This window comes from Dipodomys merriami, unplaced genomic scaffold (genome assembly GCF_024711535.1).
Source record: "Dipodomys merriami isolate MVZ:Mamm:240054 unplaced genomic scaffold, mDipMer1.0.p SCAF_62, whole genome shotgun sequence".
Taxonomy (NCBI): Eukaryota; Metazoa; Chordata; class Mammalia; order Rodentia; family Heteromyidae; genus Dipodomys; species Dipodomys merriami.
Genome location: NW_027206202.1, coordinates 1,688,027 through 1,698,878, shown reverse-complemented (window position 1 = coordinate 1,698,878; position 10,852 = coordinate 1,688,027). Strand labels below are relative to the sequence as shown.

The following is a 10,852-nucleotide window of genomic DNA, read 5'->3' as shown; positions in this document are numbered from 1 at the left end:
CTGTTTGTTTGTTTTTTGGGTCCGGTCGTGGGGCCTGAACTCTGAGCCTGGGCGCTGTCCCTCAGTTCTTCAGCTCAAGGCTAGCGCTCTACCACTTGAGCAGCCACAGCGCCACTTCCGGCTTTTTTCTTTTTGCTTATGTGGTGCTGAGGAATCGAACCCAGGGCCTCAGGCATGCAAGGCAAGCGCTCTACCACTGAGCCACCTTCCCAGCCCCAGGGTAGGAAAGTCTGTGAGACTCATCTCCAATTGCCCACCAAAAAGCTGGAAGCGGAGCTATGGCTCAAGCAGTAGAGAGCCAGCCTTGATCAAAAAAAGCTCAGGGAAAGCAACCAGACACTGAGTTCAAGCCCAGGACACTCTCTCTCTCTCTCTCTCTCTCTCTCTCTCACACACACACACACACACACACAGTCACAGTCACAGTCACACTCCAGCTTGAGGCTCAGGCTCTGTGGAGGATTGTCTAGAACTACTTGCCACTCATAAGCCACACCTTGACATTGCCAGGCTGATTGTCAGGAGGTAGACACTTCCCATTTCTTTCATGACTGGTTTCCCCAAAGTTCAGACCCCTTGGAAGAACTTTTGTAGCCATTCAAGTATACCATTCTCTCCCCAAACCCAAACCTTTTTTGGGGGGCAGTTAATTTCCTTTTCTCCTTTTGTTGCATTTCGGTGATTCATTGGAAATAAGAGTCTCACAGGCTTTCCTGCCTGGGGTGGGTGCAAACCATGATTCTTAAGAGCTTAGCCTCCTGAGTAGCTAGGATTACAGGCGGGAGCCACCGGCGCCTGGCTCATTCATGCTTTTAAAAGAAGGAAATTGGGACTGCAATGCAAAGTCCAGAGCTGATTGCTTGGACTTCTGGCTAGAAATGAGTGCTAGAAGTGAGTACCCATGGTGGCACTGATGCTGCTCCTCCAAGCAACATGGGCCTCACAGATGCCACAGACATGGCTGCCAGAGACCAGTTTGGCAGCCAACCACTGCTACCAGAGTGATCATAACTGCCCTCCGATAACCCACCCAGCATCGACTTCTCCTCCTCCCTCACCTCCACCCCAGAGACGCCACATGAGTGCAATCACTGGCGTGAGCTGCCAGGAAGATAGGGTCCCCAACTCTTTATTAAAACCCTTTTCCTAGTGCTGTCCTTGCTGGCAGAGGATGGAGAGTCCCGTGATGGTTCTAGAGCCATCTGTTGGCTTCAGGTGTGAGCAGGGATCCCCCTCAAAAGAAGTACGTAACAAGTTGCATGCTCCAGGAGGACAAAATGGGGGAAGGAGGGCAGAAGAGGCCGGAAGTAGGGTTCATCCCCCAGTGGTCAAGCTGCTGTGCGAGCTCCCTGAAAGAGAATATCACTTGAGCCACAGCTCCTCTTTGACGTTCTGTTTGTTTGTTTCTGATTAATTGGAGATAAAAGTCTCACAGAGTTTCTTGCCCAGGCTGGCTTTTAAGTTCGATCCTCAGATCTCAACCTCCTGTATAGCTAGACTTCCACGTGTGAGGCAACACAGTGCCCCACAATCTGTGACTTTTTTTTTTTGCTAATCCTGGGGCTTGAACTCAGGGCCTGGGCACTGTCCCTTGAGCTTCTTTTGCTCAGGGCTAGCACTCTACCACTTGAACCACAGCACCACTTCCAGCCTTTTCTGTTTATGTGGTACTGAGGCATCAAACCTTGGGCTTCATGCATGCTAAGTAAGCACTCTACCACTAAGCCACATTCTGAGCCATCTTTGACTTTTTAGACCTAAGATCCAGGTTATCTTGTTATCTTGCCATCCTTCCATTTTCTTTGTTTTTTTGTTTTTTTTGGGTCCGGTCGTGGGGCCTGAACTCTAGGCCTGGGCGCTGTCCCTCAGCTCTTCAGCTCAAGGCTAGCACTCTACCACTTGAGCCACAGCGCCACTTCCGGCTTTTTTCTTTTTGCTTATGGGGTGCTGAGGAATCGAACCCAGGGTCTCATGCATGCAAGGCAAGCGCTCTACCACTGAGCCACCTTCCCAGCCCCCATCCTTCCATTTTCCATCTACCATTCCCATCTATTCACCCCTCCAACCCATATTCAACTTCCATCTACAAACTATCTGTTACTCCTCATCCTCATCCATCTTTCAACTCCTCCATCCATCTGCTATACACCCACCCACTCTCTCTTCTCTCCAGTCATTACCTCCCCCTCCCCACAAAGGAACTCAACAGCAAAGATTCTATTTTGCTAACTGCTATACTCCAACTCCTAGGATGGGCATGACACACGTGTTCAGTGAATTTTTCAATTCACCCAGTTACTTCCTATTCCACCTTTTTACCCATTGCTCCACTTAACTCTTAACTTTTTTTTTCTTTTTGCTGTTACTGGATTTTGCTTTGCTGGCCCTCTCCCATTTAAGCTATGACTTTTTGCTGGTTATTTTGGAGATGGAATCTTATCGGTTTTCTGCTTGGATTGGCTTTTCTGCTTGGATTCCTGAGTAGCTAGGATTACAGGTATGAGCCACTGTGCCAAACTTTTTTTTTTTTTTTGGGGGTCCGGTCGTGGGGCCTGAACTCTGGGCCTGGGCACTGTCCCTCAGCTCTTCAGCTCAAGGCTAGCGCTCTACCACTTGAGCCACAGCGCCACTTCCCGCTTTTTTCTTTTTGCTTATGTGGTGCTGAGGAATCGAACCCAGGGCCTCATGCATGCAAGGCAAGCGCTCTACCACTGAGCCACCTTCCCAGCCCTGTGCCAAGCTTTTTTCTGCTACTTCGAGCTCTTTCTAATACCAGCCCAGCTGGGAGAGCCCCGGTGTTCCAAAGGCCCTAGAGAGTCAGCTACTTGAACTCATTCTCAGCTGCAAATATGAACCTCAGGTTCATACCTTAATAATAACAATAAAATTATATTTAAAAAAAGAATAAAACAGCCAGGTGCCGGTGGCTCATGCCTTGTAATCCTAGCTACTCAGGAGCCTGAGATCTGAGGATCGCAGTTCAAAACCAGCCCAAGCAGGAAAGTCCATGAGACTCTTATCGCCAATAAACCACCAGAAAACTGGAAGTGGCACTGTGGCTCAAGTGGTAGAGCGCTCGCCTTGAGCTGAAGAGCTGAGGGACAGTGTCCAGGCCCAGAGTTCAGGCCCCACAACCAGACCAAAAAAAAAAACAAACAGAATTTTTTTTTGCTGATTAACCAGAGATAAGAACCTGACAGACTTTTCTACCTGGGTTGGCTTTGAACTGAAATTCTCAGATCTCAGTTTCCTGAATATTTTAAGATTATATGCGTGAGCCACCTGCAAACGTCTCCCATCTCTGTCTTTAATGATGCAGTCCCTACTGTATGGAATACCCCTATTAGCCCTTGGTTTGCTGGAAGATTCTTTCTTTGGGTGTCTCCTCCTTCAGGAAGTTCCATGATTCCTTTCCTTCCTGTCCCAGTTGAAGGTGGACTATAAACAACCTTCTTATTGTTCTCATTTCTATTATGGGCATTTACCCAACATTGTAAATAACCATTTACTTCTACACACTGAATTTCTGTTTTGTTTTTGTGCTGGTACTGGAGCTTGAACTGGGGTGCTATCCTTAGCTTTATCACTCAAAGCTGATGTTTAATACTTGAGCCACAGCTTTTTGCTGATTAACTGAAGATTTGAGTTTCCACTAAGGGACTTTCCTGCCTGGATGGGCTTTGAACCTTGATCCTCAGATCTCAGCCTCCTGAGTAGCTAAGATTACAGGTGTGAACCACCGGTGTCTAAACTGAATTCTTCGAGGGCTGAAACTATATCCTTCACCTCTTTCTTTTTGCTTTCTTTCTTTCTTTCTTTCTTTCTTTCTTTCTTTCTTTCCTTTCTTTCTTTCTTTCTTTTTCATTTTTTTTTTTTTCCATTGTGGGGCTTGAACTCTGGGCCTGAGTCTATTCCTCAGCTCTTCAGCTCAAGGCTAGGGCTCTACCACTTGAGCTACAGCACCATCTCCGGTTTTCTGGTGGTTTATTGGAGATAAGAGTTTCACAGACTTTTCTGCCCGGGCTGTCATTGAACCACGATCCGCAGATCTCAGCCTCCTGAGTAGCTAGGATTACAGGTGTGAGCCACTGGTGCTTGGCTCTATCCTCATTTCTGTATCCCAAGCTCCTAATACAGGCACTGGCTTGTCATACAAACTAAATGGCCTTTACACACCTTTTCACGAGGAGATGGCAGGAGATGTGACTTGTTTCTAGTACGGTTTTTGTCAGAACTGGAGATGGTAGAAAAGGAAGAAGGCTAAGAACTCTGAATTTCAGTTTCTAGGCAGAAGAGAATTTCATGGTTCAGAATTCTCCTGCCCTGTTGGATGTCATCGCCCTTTCTCCCTCATCTTTCTCCCAGGACAAAGCCTCACTCACCGGGTGTCTGTGCCTCGCGTATTGGTGAACAATGCTGGAAGAAGAGGCCTCAGTTAAAAAAAAAAAAAAATGATCCCCATGACCAGAAAGAGATGTGGCTAGGGCAGAAGCAATCAAGACAATTCCTGATCAGCAGTGACATGTAGGGACTAGGTTAGTGAGTAGAAGCATTGTGAGGAGGTCTGGCAATGCAGTAGGAGACCCAGGAATAGATTTCTGGATGATTAGCTATGTCTGGAAGAGAGAGGATCAGACACTGGGGGAGGGGTGTCTTAGTGGGGTTTTGTTGTTGTTGTTTTGTAGGTATGGGAGGGTGCGTGTGCACATATGCTGGTATTGGTCTGGGCACTGTCCTTTTTAGCTCTTTCACTCAAGGCTGGCACTCTACCACTTGAGCCACACCTTCACTTCTGGCTTTTCTGGTGGTTAATTGGAGTTTAAGAGTCTCACAGACTTTCCTGCCTGAGATGGCTTCGAATCACTTTCCCAAGATCTATGACAAAGGTGACAGGTGTGGGCTACCAGCTCATTGCCTGGGAAAGTGTTAAGATACAGTGGGACTGAAGGGGGGGGGGATCACCCACCGTGTCTGGAGATCTGAGTCCCTTGGTCTTTTGTTTGCTTTTCCTTGACAGGCGGCACCGGGTTCACACAGCCAGCAATACATAAGGCCTCATCAGTGAGTTCTGCGCTGATCCGGGTCAGGAATTCCTCAGAACGGGATACTGAAAGCTTCTGAGAAAGGAAAAGGCAGCGATCTCAGCCTGGGATCTCCCCTTTGCCTAGAAGCCTTGGGGTCTGGTCACTGTGGGACTGAGGAGTCTGGAATTGGAGAGTTGAATGTTGTGTCATGTAGGGCTAGGTTAGTGAGCAGGATCACTATGTGGAGGGCTGGCAGTGAGGTAGGAGACCCAGGAAAAGATTTCTGGGGGATCCTCTATGGCTAGGAGAGGATCAGGGATGCAGTGGTTGTGGGATTCAGGGCTTAGGGCCAAAATCTCTGTCTAGGAGCTGTCCAACTCATAAGGCCCCTCCATGCTCACCGGCCCTATACTCCGGGAGGCTGCAGCTTGAGATGGCCGGCTTTGCTTTTTCTCCTCATTCTTGATGGGAGTGGATGCCATCCCTCTGGGAACCGTGGAAGCCTTTATGAGATGGGAGAAATCAGCTCATTTCCCCCTGGGCCCCGTTCCTCCAGCCATTCCCCAGAGCCCAGGATTAAGTGAAGGCCTTCAGCCAAAACACCCTCCATCCATGAAAACAAACAAACAGACTAGCCAGGCAGTGCTGAGTGCTACTGGCCTATAATCCTAGTCCTTGCTATCAGGAAGCTGAGATCTGCACACAGTGCTTGGAAGCTCTTGGAACGTAAGTCCATGAGACTCATCCCCAAACCACCCCCTAAAAAGTTTGAAGTGGAGCTGTGGTTCAAGTGATGAGTGCTAGCCTTAAGCAAAAAAGAGCTCAGGCTCCAAGGCCGGAACACACACACACACACACACACACACACACACACACACACACACACACAAGGAGTTGGGGGGGGTGGACTGATGCCTTATACTTTTTGGGGGGCCAGGGGACTCCCCACAGTGACCTCCTCCCCTTGCCAAGATCCTTCCCAAGACTTTGGCAGCCAATCTGCTGCCCCGACCTGGAACACGGGTCGGGATCTTGGGCTACTAGGCAGGAAGGGGGGAGACAAGAGAGGTAGACGGGGGGGGGGGGACCCTGATTTTGGGTCAGGGGAGGGGGGAGGGAGGGGGAAATCAGAACTGGGGATGGGGGGGGGAGTTGAAGAGAGGGGTAACCAGGACGGCGGCGCTCCGATTACTATAAAAGCCTAATGTTTGCGAGGGGTTCTACCGCCCGGTTGCTAGGAGCTCAGAGGTTCTAGAATCAAAGCCGGGGCGCTTTCCGAGCATGCCCCGTGTGCTCCGCCCGCCTCCCCTGCCAGACCTGGCCTCCTCGGAGGCGGGGACCGCCAGCTGAGGACACCCAAGTGGGAGATGACGCAGGGTGGAGTCTGGGATCTAATCCTCCCGCCACTAGGGGCCCCCGAGGCCAGAAACAGCCCCGCCCCGAGCGCTCGGCGGACTCTCTAGCCGCCACTTCCCTGCCCGCCGGAGCAAACTCGGTCTGAGGCTTAGGGGGCGGGGAAAAGAAAATGCGGACTGTACCAAGTGGCCTCGCGTCTGGGGGAGGCGAAGACTCAGGAGGGGGGAACCTTCCCGCCTCAGCTTCGTCTCTACGACATTGTAACCTCCGAAACCATCAAATTAGAGGTTTTTATTGGCGTCTCCTTCTCCTTCGCTCCTCCCCTTTTCAGTTCTTTCCTTTGCCCGGCTCCAGGGTTGTTTGGTTCCCTCCCCTCCTCGCTGGATTTTTGGTACGAGCCGATGTAAAGGGGGCGGAGGCAGAGAAAGGAAAAGGAAGCCGGCAGGTCTTAAAGGAGCCGCAGGCTTTTTTTTTTTTTTTAAATCTCTAGGCTTCTTTTCTCCCTTCTCCACTTTTCCTTTTTCTTTTTTCTTTTCCACGAAGCGGGGCGAGGGAGTGGGTGCGCGGAAGCCGAGCCCCGCTGGTGCTGCAGGGATCGTTGCTAGGGGGCGAGGCGCTGTCCATCGCCAGGGCGGGGGGGCGAGCCCCTGGCGCCTCGCGCACCTCTGATCCGCCCATGCTCCGGCCCGCTGGCAGCTTTCACATCTGGAGCCGGACGAGGTCCGAGGGGTCCGGAGCGCCGCTGTCGTGGCCCATGCGCCGGGGTGGAGGGTGAGGCCGAGCAGGCGGGACTGGGAGCACATTAGCACCTCCAGAGCTGGCCCTGGGCCACAAGGGGACCACCGCGATGCCCGGAGAAAACATCTTCCTTTTCGTGCCTAACCTCATCGGTGAGTGCTTGCGTGCGCCCCCCAAGACCCCAGGGTGGGGGAGCCGCGGGCCTTGAGCAGGCTCCTCTGATCCCGTGCTGTTTCTCCTGATCTCTCAACCAAGGTTATGCTCGGATCGTCTTCGCCATCATTTCTTTCTACTTCATGCCCTGCTGCCCCCTCACGGCCTCCTCCTTCTATCTGCTCAGCGGGCTTCTGGACGCTTTCGATGGACACGCAGCTCGAGCCCTTAATCAAGGTGACGGCTACCTCCTACCGACCAGCCCTGAGACCCAACAACTCCCCTGTACCTCTTTCCACCCCAGAACCTCCGAGTCCTGACAGCTTCCGTCCTTCCCCCTCTCTGTCAAAAAGAAAGAAAGAGAAACACAGAATGGGCAGAGTTTGTAGCAGAAGGGATGCAAACCAAACTCTTGGGAATGCCCTGCTTGTGAGGGATGTGGATTAACTGAGTCTGGACAGGACCCTGGCCATGCCAAGAGGTCTCTCGGAAATAATCCCATTCAACAGGTGTTTTGCTAGGGCCTCCTGTGTCCTGAGCCCAGGCAGGACGGAGGTCACATTCCAGAAGGCAGATTGAGATGGGGGTGGGGAGGGAAGCCAGTGACTTCCAGAGAGTTGACAAAGCCATTAATCTGCTCTCCAGCTAAGACTTCTGAGACTTCTTTGTTAGGCTTACCTGGCTGGCCTGGCCTTGCCCTGGATTTGGTTCTGGAGTTTAGAACTGATCCCTCCCACTCCCTACTCCATGTCCTGGCCTTGCCCATCTGACAGCTGTGGGTAGATTGTGGACATTTTAACCGAGCACCAGAACAACACACCAAGTACTACTGGGTTCTTTTTTGTTTTTGTTCATTTCTTAGGAACCCGGTTTGGGGCCATGCTGGACATGTTGACAGACCGCTGTTCTACCATGTGTTTATTGGTCAACCTGGCTCTGCTGTACCCTCGAGCCACGCTTCTCTTCCAGCTCAGCATGAGCTTGGATGTGGCCAGTCATTGGCTGCATCTGCACAGGTCTGCTTTGTTTCTGTGGGCACCTACTGACCCATTAAATTGAAGTAACCGGTGGGAGGGGATCGTTCTGTTTTGTGGATGCATGACCGAGCTCTCTGAATCAGGTTCTGCCATATTTTTTAGAGTTGGCATTAGGAAATTTCCCAGGACATTTGGGGTTGTTTTGTTTTTCTTGATGTCAGTCTTGGGGCTTGAACTCAGCGCCTGGCGCTCTACCACTTGTGCTATAGCTCCACTTCTGGCTTTTTTTGGAGGGCAAGATAATTGGATATAAGAGTCTCCTGGACTTTCCTGCCCTGGCTGGCTTTGAATTGTGGTTCTCAGATCTCAGCCTTCTGAATAGCTAGGATTGCAGGTGTGAGCCACCAGTGCCAATAGATGATGTAGAATTCCAAATGGGAGGCAGTGTGGGGGCGCTTCTGAATGGAGCATCGAATCCTGACTCTGCTCCCACCTAGGGAATTGTGTGGCTTTCAATTGCATCCCTGTTTTCCAGCTGTAGAATGGAGGCAGTCCTGGGACTCACTCCTGGTCCCCACTACCAGCCCATAGGACTCATGGTAGGGTTAGGGTGGAGTCTAGTAGCAATGCAAACTCATACATTTTCTCCCTAAGTTCTGTGGTCCGAGGCAGTGAGAGTCACAAGATGATTGACCTTTCTGGGAATCCGGTGCTTCGTATCTACTACACCTCCAGAGTAAGTGTTTCCTGCCCCTCCCTCTGCTCCAGAGTAAGTGTTTCCTGCCCTTCCCCATCTCACTCAGTGATGGAAGGTTCTGGGCTGCACCCTGGAACCAGGTCGGGAGGGCACAGTAGCAGAGGACAGAAAGGAGCAGCCTGTGGGCTGGTGCATGGTGGAATAAGGTATTGGTGCCTAAATGAATACTTGCTCAAAGGGCCCCTGCATACCCCAGGGGAGGAGCTATGGCTGGAGAGCAAAGGGAAAGAGAAGCCAGAAGGAACAAAGTGTGGATTTTTTTTTTTTTTTTTTTGCTGGTCCCTGGGCTTGAACTGAGAGCCTGGGCACTGTCCCTGAACCTCTTCATGCTCAAGGCTAGAACTCTACCCCTTAAGCCACAGTGTTCCTGATTTTTCTGAGTACTTTTTCCACAGATAAGACTCTCACAGCCTTTCCTGCCCAGGCTGGCTTTGAACCTTGATCCTCAAATCTCAGCCTCCTGAGTAGCTAGGGTAACAGGTGTGAGCCACTAGCTCATGGCCAGAGTGTGGATTTTAACCTGCTGCTAAGGACATTGTCCCCGCCCTCCCTCCCTCCCCCAGGGGTACAGGCCTTGTTGGGGTGTAGATGTGGGGTGGTGCTGGTCCCTGCTTTTCCCTTAAACAGCTTTATGTGTGCAGCCTGCCCTCTTCACCCTGTGTGCTGGGAATGAACTCTTCTACTGTCTCCTCTACCTGTTCAGTTTCTCCGAGGGACCCTTAGGTAAGAGGAGAGAGGGGCTTAGGCTGGAAGCGGGGAGGAGGTCCCCACCCTGCCTGGGGAGACAAAGGTGTTTGTTTCTGAGCCTTGATTCCATGTTCCCATTCTTTCTCTCTCCCTGATGCTGGCCCCCCTCTCTCCCTCACCCCCCCCCCCAGTCGGCTCCGTGGGCCTTTTCCGGTTGGGTCTCTGGATCACGGCCCCCATCGCCTTTCTCAAGTCAGTCATCAGCGTGATACACCTCATCACAGCTGCCCGCAACATGGCTGCCCTGGATGCAGCAGATCGTGCCAAGAAGAAGTGACCCCCCCTACCCCCACCCCGAACCTCCAGTTCCTACCTGCCCACCTGCCTGGGCATCTCATTGGGCCACACGGCTCCCCCCTCCCCTTTCTAGGAGGTCCCAGTCTCACGTCTTCCTAATGTGTTCTTCAACCTGCTGGGATGGGGGTCAGCCTCTCTTTGGTGGTGTCACTTCTCTGTAACCCTGAGTGCTGGGCTCATGCCTACAACCCCAGAGACCTAAGCTACAGATCAAGGAAGGAAACTCAGCAGGTCTCACATGAACAACTGAAGCTCCGAGAGGCCTGTCTGCCATCCGATCGCCACACGCCCTGCCAGCTCAGCCTTGGGGTCTGGCCTGGCCCAGGATTTTAGGGATACTTGCATGAAGAAAGATGGTGTAGAGCCAACTTGGCCACAGAGAGAAAGCCTGGGGTCTATGTCCAGGAAAAGAGTCAGGGCCATCTAAATCCATTCCTGCAGCAATCTTCTGTCCAGCTCTGGAAGCCCCCATAATAAAGGTGGGAGCTTTTATTCTTCTGAGTTGGTTTCCTTTGGGGCATTCTTGGGTTGAGAGGGACTTGGGGAACAACTGACAAATCTACCCAGATGCTTTTCTCCCAGTCTGCTGTTGGGCTCCTGCCTGTTCTTCCGTAGTGGCCTCAAAGAGAAGGCCCTTCCTGCCTCCCAAGCTCATGTCACATCCTCTCTTCCCACCTGCTTTATGTCCCTGGCTGGCTACTACCCCAAGGAGAATGTAAACTTCATGCTCCTTTCTCCATGGCTAGAATGAAAGACCAACCTGGCATATAGTAGCTGCTCAATAAATCTTCCTGAAACGATCA

At 51.5% G+C, this 10,852-nt stretch overlaps 2 protein-coding genes across 8 annotated transcripts; one reads left to right on the top strand and one right to left on the bottom strand.

Annotated features, from left to right (window-relative positions):
• Positions 1-1,113: 1,113 nt before the first annotated feature.
• Positions 1,114-6,440, bottom strand: LOC138814988 (putative protein T-ENOL). 6 transcript variants are annotated; one of them, XM_070004160.1, is made up of 6 exons: positions 6,342-6,440; positions 5,426-5,527; positions 4,967-5,117; positions 4,383-4,416; positions 4,177-4,234; positions 1,114-1,349 (listed from the first exon to the last, which is right to left on the bottom strand). In XM_070004160.1, exons 2-6 carry the CDS (start codon positions 5,504-5,506, stop codon positions 1,329-1,331), a joined length of 345 nt encoding a protein of 114 aa, XP_069860261.1. In that variant the 5' UTR covers positions 5,507-5,527; positions 6,342-6,440; the 3' UTR covers positions 1,114-1,328. The 6 variants fall into 6 exon arrangements, with proteins under 6 accessions (XP_069860261.1, XP_069860265.1, XP_069860263.1 ...); XM_070004164.1 differs by lacking the exon at positions 6,342-6,440 and adding an exon at positions 6,217-6,279; XM_070004162.1 differs by lacking the exon at positions 6,342-6,440 and adding an exon at positions 5,940-6,170.
• Positions 6,441-6,492: 52 nt separating this feature from the next.
• LOC138814987 (CDP-diacylglycerol--inositol 3-phosphatidyltransferase) lies at positions 6,493-10,852 on the top strand. 2 transcript variants are annotated; one of them, XM_070004158.1, is made up of 7 exons: positions 6,493-6,667; positions 7,077-7,270; positions 7,374-7,508; positions 8,134-8,287; positions 8,903-8,984; positions 9,647-9,728; positions 9,884-10,852. In XM_070004158.1, exons 2-7 carry the CDS (start codon positions 7,228-7,230, stop codon positions 10,027-10,029), a joined length of 642 nt encoding a protein of 213 aa, XP_069860259.1. In that variant the 5' UTR covers positions 6,493-6,667; positions 7,077-7,227; the 3' UTR covers positions 10,030-10,852. The 2 variants fall into 2 exon arrangements, with proteins under 2 accessions (XP_069860259.1, XP_069860258.1); XM_070004157.1 differs by lacking the exon at positions 6,493-6,667 and having other exon boundaries at positions 6,810-7,270.

Bases quoted from the DNA above. Each gene is read 5' to 3' on its own strand.
- LOC138814987 (XM_070004158.1), top strand. From the start codon at position 7,228: ATGCCCGGAGAAAACATCTTCCTTTTCGTGCCTAACCTCATCG. The intron at 8,288-8,902 runs GTCTGCTTTGTT...TTTCTCCCTAAG, and splicing joins CATTGGCTGCATCTGCACAG to TTCTGTGGTCCGAGGCAGTG. The intron at 9,729-9,883 runs GTAAGAGGAGAG...CCCCCCCCCCAG, and splicing joins TTTCTCCGAGGGACCCTTAG to TCGGCTCCGTGGGCCTTTTC.
- LOC138814988 (XM_070004160.1), bottom strand. From the start codon at position 5,506: ATGGCATCCACTCCCATCAAGAATGAGGAGAAAAAGCAAAGCCGGCCA. The intron at 4,235-4,382 runs GTGAGTGAGGCT...TACCATCTCCAG, and splicing joins ACGCGAGGCACAGACACCCG to TTCTGACAAAAACCGTACTA. The intron at 1,350-4,176 runs GTGTGTAAAGGC...ATTCTCTTTCAG, and splicing joins TGCCATCTCCTCGTGAAAAG to GGAGCTCGCACAGCAGCTTG.